Source organism: Mus musculus, chromosome X, assembly GCF_000001635.26.
Source record: "Mus musculus strain C57BL/6J chromosome X, GRCm38.p6 C57BL/6J".
Taxonomy (NCBI): domain Eukaryota; kingdom Metazoa; phylum Chordata; class Mammalia; order Rodentia; family Muridae; genus Mus; species Mus musculus.
The window spans coordinates 103,711,344-103,729,578 of record NC_000086.7 but is presented as its reverse complement, the minus strand read 5'-3'; the positions used below and the strand labels follow the sequence as shown (position 1 = coordinate 103,729,578).

At 41.9% G+C, this 18,235-nt stretch overlaps 1 protein-coding gene across 2 annotated transcripts in view; it reads left to right on the top strand.

The window, feature by feature from the left end:
- Positions 1 to 18,235, top strand: part of Slc16a2 (solute carrier family 16 (monocarboxylic acid transporters), member 2) — a 124,575-nt gene that overhangs the window by 92,410 nt on the left and 13,930 nt on the right. For both annotated transcript variants that reach the window (NM_009197.2, XM_030251272.1), the window contains exon 2: positions 17,276 to 17,420. In NM_009197.2, coding sequence (NP_033223.2) covers positions 17,276 to 17,420 — 145 coding nt within the window. The remainder of the gene's footprint in view (positions 1 to 17,275; positions 17,421 to 18,235) is intronic.

The window sequence follows — 18,235 nt, the reverse complement described above, 5'->3', positions numbered from 1 at the left end:
CTGGTACCCTCAGAAGTTGGACAATGTTAGAGATGACAAGAAGGTGTTGGATTCTCCAGAACTGCTGTTGTGGATAGCTATGAGCCACCATGTCAGTACTAGGAACTGAACTCAGTTCCACTTCAAGAGCAACAAGTGCTCTTAACCACTAAACCATCCCTCCAGTCCTTGGACATTTTTTTAAAATTCATTTCCCATCTGTGTATTTTCTATTCCTTTGGCTTCTTAGTATGCTAGCAAGAGCCACTAGCTAAAGTACTGTAAATAGAAAACAGGTACCCTCTCATTATGAAGCATGATGTTAGATGTGGGTTTTTCATAATTGACTTTGTCAGGTTGGAAAAGTTACCTTCTATTTCAAGATTGCTGAGAGCTCTTCTGGTCTTGAACAGTTATTGAACTTTGTCACTTGTTTTTTTCTTTATCTAGTAGCATGATTACATAGTTTTCATTTTAAACTAAGTATATAGTTCATCAATTAATTTTTGGATGTTGAAATGGCTGTATTTCTGGAATAAATTCTACTTCATGATGTTTTATCCTTTTTATATATTATTGATTCTGTTAGCTTAAATGTTAAATTTTTTAACTATTAGATTTTGGAAGATCTTGAGGGGGAATTCAGACAATGCCTCACTCTGTAGCCCAGGCTGGCCGTCCAATCCTAAGCTTCCTAAGTGGAAGGATTACAGAAGTGAGCCACCATGCCAAGATACCCCAGTTTTATGAAGAACATTTGTTTATATTTTACTTGTGATGTATTTATATGGATTTGTCATCAGGTTGTCTGGACTGGTCATTTGGTGGCCCCTCTATGATTCTTAAGGCTTTTTTTTTTTTTTATCTTTAAGATTTTGTAGCTCTGGGCAGGCAATGGTGACACATGTCTTCAATCCCAGCACTTGGAAGGCAGAGGCAGGGGGATCTCTGAGCTTAAGGTGATCCTGATCTACAGAGTGAGTTCCAGGTCAACCAGGGCTAACAGAGAAACCCTGTCTCAAGAGAGAGAGAGAGAGAGAGAGAGAGAGAGAGAGAGAGAGAGAGAGAGAGAGAGAGATCACCACCAAAAGACTCCGCAGTCCTGAGAAGAGCCCTTCTTTCCCTGTTTCCTTACTGTTTGTCTGCCTGCCTGTGTTCTTTCTCTTTCTCATACCCACATTCAGATGAATGTTTGATAGCCAGACTCTATATTGGGTAAGCCAGCTTCCTCAGAGGAAAATTGAGGAAACTTCTTCAACTCATAGTTCTCCCAGAGAAGGTAAACTTGGGTCAAATAATTTGTAGCATTGTGTCAGCTGTGTAGTAGATATCTGGTGATTCTATGAAGCCTGAGGTACAAAAGCAGTATACCATATGCTGTTAAGTATATCCCAGTTACCCCAGAGGACTGAGACTGGGCATAGCCTGCTATTTCAGACTTGGCATGAATAGGCCTAAATGTGAGTCTCTCTGGGTCTCAGTCTGTAAAGTTAGGAAGTAGACTCCTTAGATTCTTTACTCTAAAAATTGAAGTAGATTTCAGCAAAACTAAATGACCAGATAATAGGGTATGAATTAAAATTTTTCTTTTTATATATATTTTTATTTTTTACATTCCATATTCCATTCCCCGAGCCCCCTTCCACCCTCCGACTGCTCCTCATCCCACACTTTCTCCCCACCCCAACCCCATCTCCATGTTATCTAAATGATAACATAATTACTATGTTAGAAATAAAATATCAAGAGATATTAGATAATAATAATTATTATTTATAATTTATATTTTTATTCAATTGATATCCTGATCACATTGGATTTTTTTTTCATTTATTTTTTAACTGTTTAAATTTTCTTTTTTAATAATTAATTAATTTTTGCACTCCATATTTTATACCCCCTGTCCAATCTCCTACTGTTCCACATCCCATACCTACTCCCAACCCCTCCTGTCTCCACATGGATGTCCCCACCCCCACCCCACCTGACCTCTAAACTCCCTGGGGCCTCCAGTCTCTTGAGGGTTAGATGCATCATCTCTGAATGAACACAGACCTGACAGTCCTCTGCTGTATGTGTGTTGGGGGTCTCATATCAGCTGGTATATGCTGTCTGTTTGGTGGTCCAGTGTTTGAGAGATCTCGGGGGTCCAGATTAAATGAGACTGCTGGTCCTCCTACAGGATAGCCCTTATCCTCAGCTTCTTTCATCCTTCCCTAAGTCAACAACAGGGATCAGCAGCTTATTACCATTGGCTGGGTGCAAATATCTGCATCTGAGACTCTTTCTGCTGCTTGTTGGGTCTTTCGGAGGGCAGTCATGCTAGGTCCCTTTTTGTGAGTGCTCCATAGCCTCAGAAATAGTGTCAGGCCTTAACCCGGGCAGTGGTGGCGCACACCTTTAATCCCAGCACTTAGGAGGCAGAGGCAGGTAGATTTCTGAGTTCTAGGCCAGTCTGGTCTACAGAGTGACTTCCAGGACAGCCAGAGCCATACAGAGAAACCCTGTCTCGAAAATCTAATATAAAATAAAATAGTGTCAGGCCTTGGAACCTACCCTTGAGCTGGATCCCACTTTAGGCCTGTCACTGGACCTTCTGGATTAAAATATTTTCAATGATATTGTTGGCTTGAAAGGCTTTGAAACTATAAGGTTGTAGCTTATTCAACTTAGCTATGTTGAGACAAAGTGTAGAAGGATAAAAATTCATTGGTTTAAATACTAAATGTTCAGGAAAAGCTATTTTCCAGTCTGCTGTACCACATAAGAAAGAACCAATGCATTTTAAAAACAAAATAAACAACCCCAAGTGTAGAAAGCACTAGGAGAATCAAATTTAAAGATCAAATATAAAGTTAACTTTGGGACTTTTTAAACACAGGAATCACTGCAAATCTGGAGCTGAGTAGCAAGCACAATGAATAGATGGTGATTAAATGGATTTAGAAGAACTAAGAGTTGGAGGAAGAGTGGTTTGATACAATATCAGAAAATATAAAAGGGGCTGAGGACAGAGTTCAGTGATAGAGTGCTTGCTGAGCATGCACAAGCCCTAGATTCTACCACAAGCACTGCAAAAATTAAGCAGGGCTAAGAAACAGAAGAGAACCCTGGCAGTAGTGGCACACACCCTTAATCCCAATGTTTCCAAGGCAGTAGCAGGTGGATCTTTGTGAGTTCAAGACCAGCATGGTCAACACAGGAAGTTCTGGGACAGCCAGGGCTATACAAAGAAACCCTGTCTCAAAACACTTAGAAGGAGGAGGAAAAAAAGGAAGGAAGGGAAAAAGAAAGAAGGGAAGAAAGAGAAGGAGGGAGAGGATGGGAGGGGCAGAAGAGGGGAGGGAAATAGAAAAAGATTTGGAGCCATCTTCCTTGAGCAAGAAATTTTCATTTATTCACTAAGAAAATGATTACATAGCAGTTAACACTGGGCCCTGACCAAGGCTGGAGAAATAATGTGAAGCTCTGAGGAAGGTCACTATTCTGTTTGGACACAGAGAGAATAAGGACAGGGGTTGGTCCTTTAAAAAAAAAGTGAGTGTGATGTTTCTCCCCTCTGGAACTCCAGCTGACTCCAGAAGTATCTTCACTACCTTCTCCTAAATATGCCTTTAAAATAGGGCTTTCAGGCATCTGATTAATGACTGCTAACCACCTAGCCAGATGTGTCAACATGCCTTAATCGGAGACCTGAGCCCCTGCCATACTCTCCACCTGCTCCACCTATAACATTCCAGTGACCCTCACTTATTCGATGTAGATGTACACTCTTCACAAAGTACTGGGAACTATGAAGAAATGGGGAAATAAGAAAAAATGGCACCATATCTAACAACATAGGCTCTAGCCCATGGTGGTATTCTCTCCACTTAGAACTGAGTCTAAGTAAGCCTTATAAAATCTTTAACCCTGTTTGTTAGGCTTTCCTTACACTGTGCACCCTGTTAGAAGGCACAGTGGTTCTTGAATAGACCTACCTCTACCTCCATGTCACCTCCCCTTAACTCTTCCTTCCATCTCCCACTTACCCTGCTGTGATCCTTCATTAGTTTCTGACAATAACAGGAATTCGGAAGAAAAAAAAAGCCTGCAGTACATTTACAGAGTTTGGCTTTTGGAGTACCTCTTGCTCTATTTTAACTCCAGGGATGGAGGAGTTTGAAGAGCTTGAGTTTTGTTAACCAAGGAATGAAAAATCTGGGCCACATTTGAGTTCTTTTCTGAGAGGTCTCTCTGTACTTCAAAGACATTTGCTTGAGAGCCCGGGTAAAGATCCAGAACACTATTTCAGCACTTAAGTGGGGAAAATGGAGGATAAAGAATTTTGAGGACTAGTTGGTCCAGGGTACAACTAAAAAGGCCAAGATTCTGACTTTGTGTTGTTCAGGTTCAACAAAAGCCCAAGGATGCTAGGCAGAAAAAATAAAAGGCCTGTCTTCTGAATAGAAACATTGTGTTCACATCGAGTATGAGCTTGGGGGGGGGGGGGCTCACTAACCTGGGGGTAGTGGATCAGGTTAAAAAAAAACTTTGAGACTACTGAGTGAAAGGAATGGATGAGATATTTAAATATAGTTCATCTTCAAAGTCTGGGATTCTGTTGAACAGAACATTTATTTTGGTAATTAGGCACTTGCTTCACAATGCAGCTGTGGGTTGAAAATAATGCTTTCTGCCTCGTGGAAAGTTATGGGTTCCACCCCTAATTTTTCCCAGTCTCTTTAGAAAGATAGAACATTTGTTTTATCCTTCCCAACTCTCCCACAAGCTCGACTGCTTTGTCAAAATTTCTTTGTCTTGCCCATATAAAAGCAGAGGTAATTATGGGGAACAATAGTTAGAAACTCCCTAGCTTTGACTGTCATTTCTAGAAAACTTCTGCTATCTCTGCATTTATAAAATAAAGAAAATTGAGTGCCATAACAGCAAAGGACAAAGAATGCTCATTTACTGTCAATATGCTCATAACTGTCCTCGTCGTTGTCACAATCGTCGTCATCATCATCATCATCTTGATTCTTGCTGGTAACTTCCTTAGTAAGGGCCCTTAAGTCATGTGTCATACCATGCTATTCTTCAGGTACTGATGTAGCAGGCTATATTTCTTTGTTTTAACTTAAAATTTTTTTCTTTCTCTTGGAATGTTTGACTCCTTTGAAATTTTTTAAATAGAAAATTTACCTGGGACCAGTGGCCCACATCTGCAATTTCAGCCCTTTGGAGGTAAAGCCAGAAGGATCAGGAGTTAAAGCTCAGCCTCGGCTAAATTACAAGTTCAAATCCAGTTAGGACTATACAAGAGCCTGTCTCAAGGAACAAGGAAGGAAACGTTATTCTGGTCAAACATTTGCATTTTATAAAACTTTATTGCCCAATTTATTTCTTTATTGAAACTTTATTAAAATTTTTATTTATTTTTATATTTTATTAAGAACATAATTACATTGCTTCGATCTTTCCTTTCTTCTTTCCAGCCCCTCCATCCATCATATTCCCTCCGTATAACCTCTCCTATGTTCTTCCATGGAGGAGTGGGGGAGAGAGAAATGTAGCCTACTGAATTTGTTTTTGTTGTTTGTATGTACACGACTTCAAGGGTGACCATTTTGCCTTGCCCAGGGATGAATCCCGTTATTCATTATCCAGTACTGCACAGGATTTCTTTTAGGATTTATTTAGTTTATTTATATGAGTACAGTGTAGCTGTCTTCAGACACACCAGAAGAAGGCATCAGATCCCATTATAGATGGTTATGAGACACCATGTGGTTGCTGAGAATTGAAGTCAGGGCCTTTGGAAGAGCAGTCTTAACCACTGGCCATCTCTCCGCCCATACTGCACAGTTTTTAAAACATATACCTGGGCCAGGTGCATGCCTTTAATCCCAGCACTTAGGAGGCAGAGGCAGGTGGATTTCTGAGTTCGAGGCCAGCCTGATCTACAGAATGAGTTCCAGGACAGCCAGGGCTATACAGAGAAACCCTGTCTCAAAAAACAAAGCCATATATCCCTGATAGGGATAATATTTTAGGGGTAGAATACTTATCTAGCATGAGCAAAGCCTTGCAATCAGTCCCCAGTTCTGCAAAAAGACAGTGTGTTCCATATTGTACCTACCATCAGGTACTTGTGACTGTATCTCTGCATCATTAATGTGTTCTAATCAATGTTTGTAGGATAGCCATGTGTCTGAGTCAGAGACTGTGTTAAGTGATTGTTCAGTAAAATAATACAGACTGGGCTGGTGAGATGGCTCAGTGGGTAAGAGCACCCGACTGCTCTTCCAAAGGTCCGGAGTTCAAATCCCACCAACCACATGGTGGCTCACAACCATCCGTAACGAGATCTGACTCCCTATTCTAGAGTGTCTGAAGACAGCTACAGTGTACTTACATATAACCAATAAATAAATCTTTAAATAATAATAATACAGACTTCAGAGCTGGAGGAATGGCATGAAGTGAATCTCCTGGTTATTTGTCTGTTTTTTGTTATTGGGGTTTTGTTTGTTTGTTTTTGCTTCATATATCTTAAATGTGGCACTATGAAGCCAGCAACCTAGAAATGCCAATGGCGGCAGACAAAGAAGCTCTGAGAGAAGCCCAATTTCTCCTTAAAGGACCAGAAAAGAGGTATCTTAGCTGGACATTGACTCATCCACTCCAGCTGAATGCCATAGGGGAAAATGTATCCCACTCGTCCTTTATGAACAAAAATCTAACAAGGAGCCTAAAGTTTTATACTCTCAGCTGTAACACAGTATCCCTAAAATGTTTGCCTTGCACAGCTGGGTGGGGTCAGAGAAAACTGAGTTGTGAACCAGTAACAAGGCCCTCCCCCTCCCCCACAGTGTTAGTAGAGCCCATGTAGAAAAAGTGAGCTTTCACCTTTGCCAGACTGTAACCTCTGATCACACCTCCCCCTGTTTCTGGAAAGGTGCCAAGGTGGTGTCAATTAAGGCCAAAGAGGATATTGGGACTTTCACCATCAGTGTAATGTTAATTGAAGTCACACAGGAAACTGTGCCAAGGGACCTCTGTCCTTCCCAGATGTAGCATAGTGGTGATGTTGAAACATGTGTCCCCATTGCATACACTAGCAAGCGTTTGCTGAAAGGACCCTGATATAGCTGTCTCTTGTGAGACTAGGCCGGGACCTAGCAAACACAGAAGTCAATGCTCACAGTCAGCTAATGGATGGGTCACACGGCCCCCAATGGAGGAGCTAGAGAAAGTATCCAAGGAGCTAAAGAGATCTGCAACCCTGTACGTGCAACAACATTATGAACTAACCAGTACCCCGGAGCTCTTGACTCTAGCTGCATATGTATCAAGACTCAGTTTTCTTTAAGGGACTGGCCACTGGGAATTTAACCATGTTCCAGAGAGCATATGAGTAGTACAGATTGAACTTGGGGGCATCACAAGGGCAGGGGGCAGACCTGGGAGGACCAGAAGTGGAAAAAAAAATCTGATCTGACCAGCAGAAAGAAAATGGGTTAGAAAAAAATAGAACAGAGTAAATTCCAGAGGATAAACTCCAAGCAATCTATGTTATATTATAGCCGAACTTCCTAAAACTAAGCACACACATTTAGAGGAAAGCAGCCATATTTGAAAATGACATCTAGTTGATGGGCATACCAAGTGACAGATTTGAAAAAATGAGTCAGAGATAAGATATGCCCAAGTCTTATGAGAACAGACAGGAAAGAGAGGTGACTTAAGAGAGCAGTGCGTGGGCGGGGAGCAGTTTTACTGGGACAGTCTTAGAGAGACAGGTTGCAGGTGAAGACAGAATGAGACAGAGAATGAGAAGGAGCCAGAAGATTAGAACAGATTGCCAGTTACTATGAGGCCAAGCAGAGCAATTCAGTCAGAAGCAGAGAGAAGCTAATTTGAATCTGTCCACTTGGAGAGGAGTTTGAGCCAGAGTTGAACCAGCCATCCAGAGATCGGAAAAAACTAGAAAGGGTGAGCTTATTCAGCAGTAAGTCTCAGAGACAACAATTATATCTGGTGAATAAAAGTTACGTCACATACACACACTTACAGACACACACTCAATTTTTTACAAACTTCCATCTCCTTAGAGAAGAGAAAATATGAGGTATTTTGTTGGGAAGTGAGAAAGCCCTGTGTGAATGTGTATTGTTAGCATGGGCACAGCCATGTCAAGGACCAGTGCCTCAGACCCATGGGAAAGGCCAAGCTGTGAGACTCACAGGGATGGCAAAACCTTCCTCAGGTTGGAGTGCAAATGACTGACCAGTTCATGCAAAAACTAGTAGCTGCTGCCTCCCAGACTTCCACAGTCTGAGACTGCTTAGCTACTGAGACCTCCTATGGAGGTCTAACTCCCCTGCTGTGTTGTGCTGTACATAATAAACAGGCTAAGGTCCTAGGTAGCTCCCAACTGTTGGTGTTCTCCATCAGAGTGCACACAACCCACCTGACCCCGGCTTTTTTTTTCATGAATGTGTGTGTGTGTTCTTTCTTCATTTCCACACTACCCTAGTCAGGTCAAGGCGCCCACCTGGGGCATGGGAGTTATGATGAGTGGAGCCTGAATCAGTTATGTCTCCAGTATTAGAAACTCACATTAGTCAGACGAGGGACCACTCCCTAGAGAAGCACAAGAATAAAGGCAAAGAAAAAGAATGAAAATAAAGAAAAGAAGGGAGCACAGTTGTTAATGTTAGTGTTAAGACATGGACAAATAGTATCTGAACATAGGTAGATAGGTATATGTTAGTACTCTGAAATTTTATGTCAATAAATTCAAGGAGATTTTAAGGACATACGGAAGGATAAAAGCATTGTAGCTTCATCATTTTGAATTAGGTTTAGGACATAATGCCTTTGGTTTCCTGAAGAATGGCCAGTAAGTTTAGCTGCTTGAGAGGACATGGGAGAAGGATTAATCTATGACCAAAGGACCCGAGAGCATTCCAATTTTCTCTTTGGGTTTGTAAAGTCTTAAACCCCTGCGTTTCCTCACAGAGGGGCAAGTTCTGTGACAATGGATCCCTAAGGAGTCCAGCTTCTAGACATTGCCCCTTTGGCTCTGAAGGGGCTGGGAACCAATTATGTTACTCTTTGCAAGTTTACCAACTAATTAACATAGCCACCTTAAGGGTTAGGAGGAAATTGCTTAACAAGGTGGAGGGGGGGGACTTGTTGCTGAGTCACCCTGCCAGAAAGAATTAGACTTATATTTTACGGCCCACCTCCCTCCAGATTACAGCTGTGGGACCCTTCTGGGGTAGAGAATCCTGGGCTGCAGCTTGCAGCCTTGGTGAGCTGGTGGTAGCTGTTTGTTGTGGCTCAGCTTTTAAAAGCAGCCCCGAGAAAGGCACATTGCAGGGGGAGTGCGGGGGCTGGGGTGTCTTACTGATTTTCACATTTTTTCCAGCTTTGAGCTCAAATAACCCCGGGCCAGAGGCTACGTGTTTTGTTTTTCTCTCCACAGTTGGGTGTCCAGCATTGCTGTGAACCGCCCCTAGACTAACTGTGAAGATCCATTATGAACATCTAAGAAATAGGAGGGGGCACGGGTGTGGGGAGCCGAGGAATCCATGAATAAATGAGTATTGTTGACGTGGGCACAGGCAAGTCAAGGACCAACGCCTCATTTCCACTGAAAGGGCAAAGTTCTCACCTGTGAGTGAGGCTCAGCGAGATGGCAAAGCCTTCCCCGGGTCTGAATATGAATGTGGACAGTGTGCTACAAGTTCTAGTGTTTACGAATGCTGGATCAGTGTGTGCAAGAGCTAGCAACCGCAGCTCCCTCTTGGTCAGAGCACAGTCTAAGAATGGAGTCATGGGAAAGGTATTCTCAGTGCTTGTGAGAAACCCTCGAGAATACATGACAAGAGTTTTGTGACCTCAGTTTCTTTAAAAACACAGACCTGTTCTTGGACTGTGTTTTTGTGCACTTCCTGAGGTCTGAGGTGTAGCAGCTAAGAGTGTGTTTACTTCAGCTGTTGTTATTCATGTGCTTCTATGGAAAAACGTGGTTTTGCCACCTCTGCCTTGTTCTTGTGATTGAACACCTTACTCGTGTGATTCCTCTTAGCCTTCAGGATATAAATCGCCTGATGCTCTGAATAAAGTTAGCCATTGCATGAAGCCTTCACTCACTTCATTTTTAGGTCCCCCTCTGCTCTCCCAGGTTCACGCCACCAACCGGACCAGTAAATATCTCCTCCCAGGTGTTTACAGTGGGACACTACTCACCTACAAAGATATCCTAAGAGATTAACTAACTCCTTCCTTCTGTGCTACACATAATCAATACACAGAGGTTCTGGATTGCTCTGATAGCTGGTGCATCTCCATCAGAATGCACATAGCTCACCCGACCCCAGCTTTTCTATATGCGTATCTGTTTGTGTATCTGTTCTTCACTCCCTCACTGCCCCTAATCAGGTCAAGTCCCACCCACACAGATCATGATAGTATTTGTTTTTGTTTGTTGTTGTTTTCTGCATCTGGCTTTTTTCACATAGCATACACATTTTCAGTTCCATTCTTTTTTTCTTTAAGACTGAATAAAATTCTAATGTGTAAATGTATCACATTTTTTAATCCATCCTGTTGGTGGACATCTATGCTGGTTCCATTTCCTAGAGTTTGTGACTATGGATGTGCAAGTCTCTCTGTGGTCTGTTGGATTAGACTCACTTGGACGTATGCCCAGGAATGGTATACAAGATACATGGCAGACTGATTTTTAGGGTTTGAAAAAACATTCATACAAATTTCCATGCTCTCTACACCAGTTTACACTCCCACCAGCAGTGTGTACATGTTCCTTTCCCCATATCCTCTCCAGCATTCGTTTGTTTTCAGAATAGATAATCAGAATAGTCATTATGGTTAGGATGAAATGAATGCTCAAAGCTATTTAAATTTGCACTCCCTTGATGGATAACGATGTTAAACACTTTTCAAGTTTGTTTTTGTTGCTATTGTTGGTGAGAGGTTCTTACATAAGTCTCTGTTTCCCGTCTGACTCACGATGCAGTTGAGAATGGGTTTGAACTCCTTATCCTCCTGCTTCCACCTCACAAGTATGGGAATTACAAGCTTGTGTCACCATTTCTTACTTTCAAGTATTTATTCATTGCTTATATTTCTTCCTTTGAAAACTATTTAGTTCATTGATACATTTATAGATTGGATAATTGGGATTGGTATTTAACTTTTGTAGTTCTTTACATGTTTTAGATAGTAATTCTCTGTCTGATATATTAGTCTGAATAGAGAGAGACTATATAATTCTGAAATATACATGACAAAGATTTTTGTCCCATTCTGTGGTTGTATCTTCACTCTGGTGATTATTTCCTTTGCTGTGCAGAACCTTTAAAAGTAATTTCAAAGGTCATGTCTGTATTTATACAACTTTCATCTTAGTATTTTGGGTTTTTTGAGACAGGGTATCATGGATATCAGGCAGAACTTGGACTCAGTATGTAACTTAGGCTGGCCTTGAACTCCTGATCCTCCTGCCTCTGAATCTCAAGTGCTAGGATGACAAGTATGTGTCACCATGCTCCGCTTATGTAACTTTCTTAAAATAAAAATGTTATGAAGACACAATAGAAGTTAGTGGGTGTTGTTAGGAATCAGGGATGGTAGCAAGAACATCTGGCATGACTATAAATAGATGGTAAAAAGGAGAATCTTTGTGATGTTGAAATAGTTGTGCATCTTAACTGTGATAGGGATCTTTGCATAATGAAAGGACACAGGACTATTAGCATGTATCACACCACTGTTGGTTTCCTCATTTTAATATTGCACTACAGTTACATAAAGAAAAATTAGGGCCGGGTGTGGTGGCACATACCTTTAATCCCAGCACTGGGGAGGCAGAGGCAGGTGGATTCCTGAGTTCGAGGCCAGCCTGGTCTACAGAGTGAGTTCCAGGACAGCCAGGGCTACACAGAGAAACCCTGTCTCGAAAAACCAAAAAGAAAAAAAAAGAAAAATTCGGTAAATGATTCATGGGATGCTCTCTGAGCTGCCTTGACTGTTTTCTGTCAATCAATTGTTGTTTCAACTTTTTAAGTTTTTGAAAATTAGATTAATTTTAAAAGCTATGTCAAATAAAGTGTAAACTTCCTTGGACAATACAAAAGATATTTTTATCAGTTTTCACTGTACTGTAGATATTCAGAACAGCTCAGTTATAGAGTGTCTGAAAGACAACTTACTGAATTAATAGTTTTTTCTTCACGATGCAACTGAGGTATTTTTAAGTCAGGATAGAACAGTGTGTGAGTGTGTGTGTGTGTGTGTGTGTGTGTGTGTGTGTGTGTGTGTGAGATGTGTGTACCTCAAGTAAGATCTCAAAGTGGTACACCCTGCTTTCCTGCCCTGCCACTTTTAGTGTCAGGAATTGAATCTAGGTCCTCATACATGCTAGCCAAGTTCTCTTTACACTGAGCCTCTGCCCCTTTAAAAACCAATGTAAGATTTAGAAATACATTTTACATGTAGAAATAGTCACATTTTTGTGTGCTCAGTTTTTGGTTTTTTGTTTTGTTTTGTTTTGTTTTTTGTTTGTTTCGAGACAGGGTTTCTCTGTGTAGCCCTGGCTGTCCTGGAACTCACTTTGTAAACCAGGTTGGCCTCGAACTCAGAAATCTGCCTGCTTCTGCCTCTCAAGTGCTGGGATTAAAGGCGTGCGCCACCACGCCCGGCTATGCTCAGTTTTTATGTTCGCATACATGCTAACACACACTACCACTGAACCACTGCTGCTAAAATTCCTTCCCAGGGTGAGACATAAATAATGTCTACCCCTTCTCCTAGGCTACTAGCAACAAACCAAGACATGATCCTACCCAAGTTCATTCTGGGGAACAATGAGTTTATTGGGCTTCCTTATAGAGCATAGATGAAGAATTACTTACAGGGGCATGGGTGCTCTTCCCACAACAGGAAAAGCCTTACCCAACAGAGATGGGGACTTTTACACAGTCACATAGATGAAACTATGTGGCTGCACCCATTTATTTTTGCTTCCCTAGGCCATGGACAATTAAGGTAGCATTGTGTACAACAGGTAGTAAGAAACAGGATACTCCAGTAAGACTCTCCTGTCCCTGTAACTGGTCCTTGCTATATTGTGGGTTCTCTGTTTGCCACCTTATATCACCCCCACACTTCACCCCCTATCACTAGATAGGAGAGAAAGAAGGATAGGAGATGGAAGGAGGGAGGGAAGGAGGGAGAGATATCCCTGAATCTAATTTCTTTCTTCTTTCCTTTCTTCTTTGAGCATGACTATCAACAAACTACAACCAACCCTCCTGAATGATCTTGGAGCCCTAGCGTTTACATACCCTCTGAAAAGTTCCCAGAATTCCAAATGTCACACAACTGCAGAAACTATCTACAACTGGCAAAACTTTATCTCTGCTAAAGCACGAGGCAAATCATAGTCAGCTGCTGTGGACAGTCTAAAGCAGAGCCACATCTCTACACCTGGGATTAAAATAAAATCACATTCTTATAATATTTCTGTATTCTTAAACAAACCAAACTTCCAAAATTCTCAATGCATGTCCCTCTCTGCGCCTTTGTGCTGGGGTGTAATTCATTGACAAGCACACCTGGGATGATCTTTTCCAAGGGGATGCAGCTGAATAGCCCAAGATGGCGGTTTGCTCAGAAAACAGTTACTTCCAACAACCATACACCCTCAAAAAAGAACTACCACAGTCACCCCAAAATGTTCACTACTGTCCCTCTCTAATAAATCTCACATTCATCTTCTCTTTGTTTTTCTGTCCCCATAATGCCTTTGAGAATTGTCCAAGTTGCTTTGTGTATCACTAGTTTATTACTATATGTGGGTGTGCTATATTTTGCAGTATTAACATATATGCATTTATTTATTCTTTTACCAGTATATGTGAATTGTTGTCAGGTTTTATCAAGTATGAAAAGAACATACTATAATTATTGATAACCAGGGTCATTGGATTGTTTTGGGGTTTGTTCCCCTCTGGTAGTACTAGGAGGCATCAAACCCAGAACCTGGTACATGGTAGGTAATGATTGTCTCTGAGTTACACCTTCATCCCTAGGTATAGTGTTTTGTATAGACATAAATATTAAGAGTAGGATTTCGGTGGGATATGTTAAGTGCATGACCGGCTTCATGAGAAGTTGTCAAGCTATTTTCCAAAGTGAGTCTAGAATTTTTCATTTCTGCCAGCCGTGTATGAGATTTCCAGCTCCTCTATATCCCCCCAATAGTATTAACCATTTCATAGGTAGTCTTCTTAGTGGATGTGGAAGGGCTGTGTCATTGTGAGGTTTCCTGTGTATTTCGTTGGTTGGTTGGTTTTGCTGTTCTGAGAGAACATCTTACCATGTGACCGAGGCTGGCTTTGAAGTCTTACTCTTCCTACCTCAGCTTCTCAAGTTCTACAATTGCAGGCTATTTACCAGCTCATTCCTGACTCTCACTGTAGTTTTAATATGCATTTCTCAGATGATTAAAGATATTTATCAACTTTTCATGGGCTTAGTTGGTATTCATTTTGTGTGTATGTGTATGATGTGTGTTCTAGATTTTCGTCTCTGGGTTGTTTGGTGGTGTTGTTTTTGTTTGGTTTGGTTTGGTTTGGTTTGGTTTGGTTTGGTTTGGTTTGGTTTGGTTTGGTTTTTTCGAGACAGGGTTTCTCTATGTAGCCCTGCCTGTCCTGGAACTCACTTTGTAGACCAGGCTGGCCTCAAACTCAGAAATCCACCTGCCTCTGCCTCCCCAGTGCTGGAATTAAAGGCATGAGCCACCACCGCCCAGCTTGTCTCTATTTTAAATTGAATTCTTTGTATTCTTCCTGTTGAATTGTGATAATTCACTCAAACTTGTGTGCTGAATGTATATTTTGCCAGATATATATGTTGCAAATATTTTCCAATCTATTACGTGCCTTTTCATTTTCATAACTTTTAATATTTATTTCGGATATGTGTGATGTGTGTGTACACATGTTTGTGTGTGCGGGTACATGCATGTGGAGGTCAGCGGACAGACAGCTCTGAGTGTCAGCCCCCACTCTCCACCGTGACTGATGCAGGCTCTCTCTTGTTGTTTGTGACCATGGTGCACACAGTGCTAGCTAACTCACGAGTTTTAGGAGGTTCTCCTCCCAGCTCACTGTAGAATACTAGAATTAAAGACAAGTGATACAGTGTCCAGTTTTTACATGAGTTCTGGGAATGCAAGTCATCAGGTTTGTGAAGCAAATGTTTTTCCTGGCTAAGCCATCTCTCTGGCCATCATAACTTTTTTTTTAATAAAAACACAGAAGTTTTAAGCTGAATGTGGTAATGCAAATCTATAATCTCGTGTTGCTAGGATTCCTTCCCTGGAAGAAAAGTAAACAATGTCTGTCCCTTTTCTTAAGGTCCCACTGACAAACTAAATTAAGATTCCACCAATGTTCACCCTGGGAAACAAATAAATTTATTAGGCTTACTTACTAGCAGTGGGTAAGGGATTAGACAGGAACATAGGAGGCCTTAACGTCGACACACTGGAAGGCCTGCACCCATCAGGAATGATGGCTTCTTATTGGCTGTGTAGATGAAAACCCCTCTCTTCAGCTGCCCCATCCATGTCCTCTAGCCCCTCCCCCTGAGACTAAGGATATTAAAGGCCTAACTGTACACACTGGTTGGGAGAGGTGGTTAGTTTCAGGACAGCTTGGGCTACATCAGACTTTGGTTGGTTGGTTTTCTAAGGATACATTTTAAGTTTTGATAAAGTCTAGTGGCCAATGTTTCACTTATAGGCTATACTTTATATGAACATTCTATGAGATCTTTGCTTACACAAATTATTTTCTCCTCTAGTGTCTTTCAGAAGTGTTATACTTTTAAAAGCATACTTTTATACTTTTTTATGCATTTAAGGCTATAGCCCATGTTGCATTGATTTGTTCTATTTGTTTCTCTTAGCATTTCCAAAGCTCTCTTCTACATAGGATTACATGTGATGGTTGTTTGATTTGAAAGCACTTTGAGGACTGAGCTGGTACTGTGGCTGAGTGGTACAGAACTTACCTAGCACTATGAATCCTTGTATTTAGTCCCCAGTATTGCCAAGGAAACACTTTGGGGGAAAGCACAACAAGAATTTTAATCTCCACCCCCTAAGTGGGAAATTTGATTAGGGAAGCATTGTGTGATTTCTCAGGGTCCCACGTATCATAATGGGTGAAACTGACATGTAAGTCCAGATTCCCTGCTGTCGTGGGCCAGGAATTTTGAAGCCAGGCAGCTAGAGCTCAGAACAACAGCCTAGCAAAGTGAAGGTAATTCGTGAGAACGTCTTATTTGGTGCTAAAGCATAAGGCACAGGCAGGCACTGGCAGTGGAGTGGCCCTTCCCTCTGGCTCACTTGGGGCTGTTCACTTGGAAGGAGAAAGAAACTGGCCCAGCGCCCTTGCTCAGGTGACACACGCTGAATGCTTTTTGATGATGATGATGAAGTCCTGGAACGAGTTCAGAGAAGGACTCTGAAAATAATTACAGAGTTACAAAAGTAAATTGAAGCTGAAAAGAAAAGTTTAAAGGAACTAAGATTATTTAACCTAGAAGAGAGTGGCTCAAGATGAAACCCGATAACAGCTTTTAAACAAACAAAAAACTTGGGCTCTCCTTCTGAGGGCTGAGCAAGGGGAAATGGGCTGGAAGAATGTGAGTAAAAGGGCACCAGTCCTCCTAGGTGAGGACTGGTACAGATATGCATCCTCAAAAACAAGATAAACTCGTTCGAGTTTGGAGGTTAGAGATTTGCCAAACGTGAGCTTTGGTGATGGACTTCAGCATGTGGGCTCCATGGCCAGCTTACATAGCATCTCTGAAGATCTTCAAATGGCCCCTGAATATACTCTATATTCTAGTGCAGTTCCAGAAGGCATTTTTTTTGGCTATGATCTTTTCTTGCTCCTTAATCTTCATATTAAGATTTTTAGCATTTAGATTTCTGTTTCAAATCCTAAAGCTTGCCCTTTAACCTCCTCACCCTCAAATCCAAGCATCTCAATTCCTGAAGCTACATATCTGGCCTAGTATCCCTGCCTTCTGTTACAGAACTGACTAGTCCAATTCAGGCACCCCCATTTAAATCCCGTTTCCTATTTCACCTGTGTTTGCATAGCACTCCGATTATCAGTGCCACCATGGAGAGGCAGGGAAAGAACAGAGGCATCACTAGACACAACAGTAACCCCTGGTGTCTCTGTGCTCCTTTTCTCTGCAGCATGGGTCGGAGCCCTCGCTATGGGCATGATCTTCTTCTGTTCTCCCATTGTGAGTATATTCACTGACCGTTTGGGCTGCCGAATCACAGCCACCACCGGGGCCGCTGTTGCTTTCATTGGCCTCCACACCAGCTCCTTCACCAGGTAAGGCCTCGGTTGCTGGCTACTTTTCCAAGGCTGAAAGTTGGCTTCTTCCTTGGGGCTTTAGCTATAAGCACTGTTCTCACTGCAGTATCCTCTGTGGCCCTGGCCATGTAGGGCCCTCAAAGACCTTTCTCCTAAGATGCAGAATCCAATGCAACTCACTTTATGTGGAGTCTGCAGGATACATATGCAATAAATAATACACACACACACACACCCAAAAAAAGGACCCAAAGTTCCAAAATATTGTGAGGAGTCTAAGCCTGGTAGCTCACAGATCTCACCTTCAGTCCTGCTTTGACCATTGAATTGCTTTGGAGTAGTTGAAGAGCATCTTTTGCCTGTCTGGGCCTCACTTTCTATATCTTTAAGAGACCACATGGTTTCCTTCAGATCTCTCCAAGCTCCCCTCTAATGTGGCACACATCTCACAGAACCTTGCCTTTCCTCCCTGGAGTAAACTACTTACGTGAGCTAATGTGAAGATGGAGCATTTCCAGATGAATCCTCAGCTGAAAACCAGCTAATAATCAGAGTATATGGCTAGTTAACATGTCTGGTCCCTTTTCTGGGTGGCTCTGGCTCTAGAAAGGCAGGTGAGCCAGACATAGAGGGATCCTCATGTCTTGGGTGTGGGAAGGATATTTAGCAACATTCTCCACTGAAGTGCAGACCTAAACCCCAGAAACCCAGCTAAAACTTCAACCCTAGACTCACTGGTGGCACTCAGAAAATTGGCAGTGCTGGGTGAGAAGGCTACACATTCATTTCTGCCTCCTTTCCTGTCAACCCTGAACAAGCATGTACATGGGGGA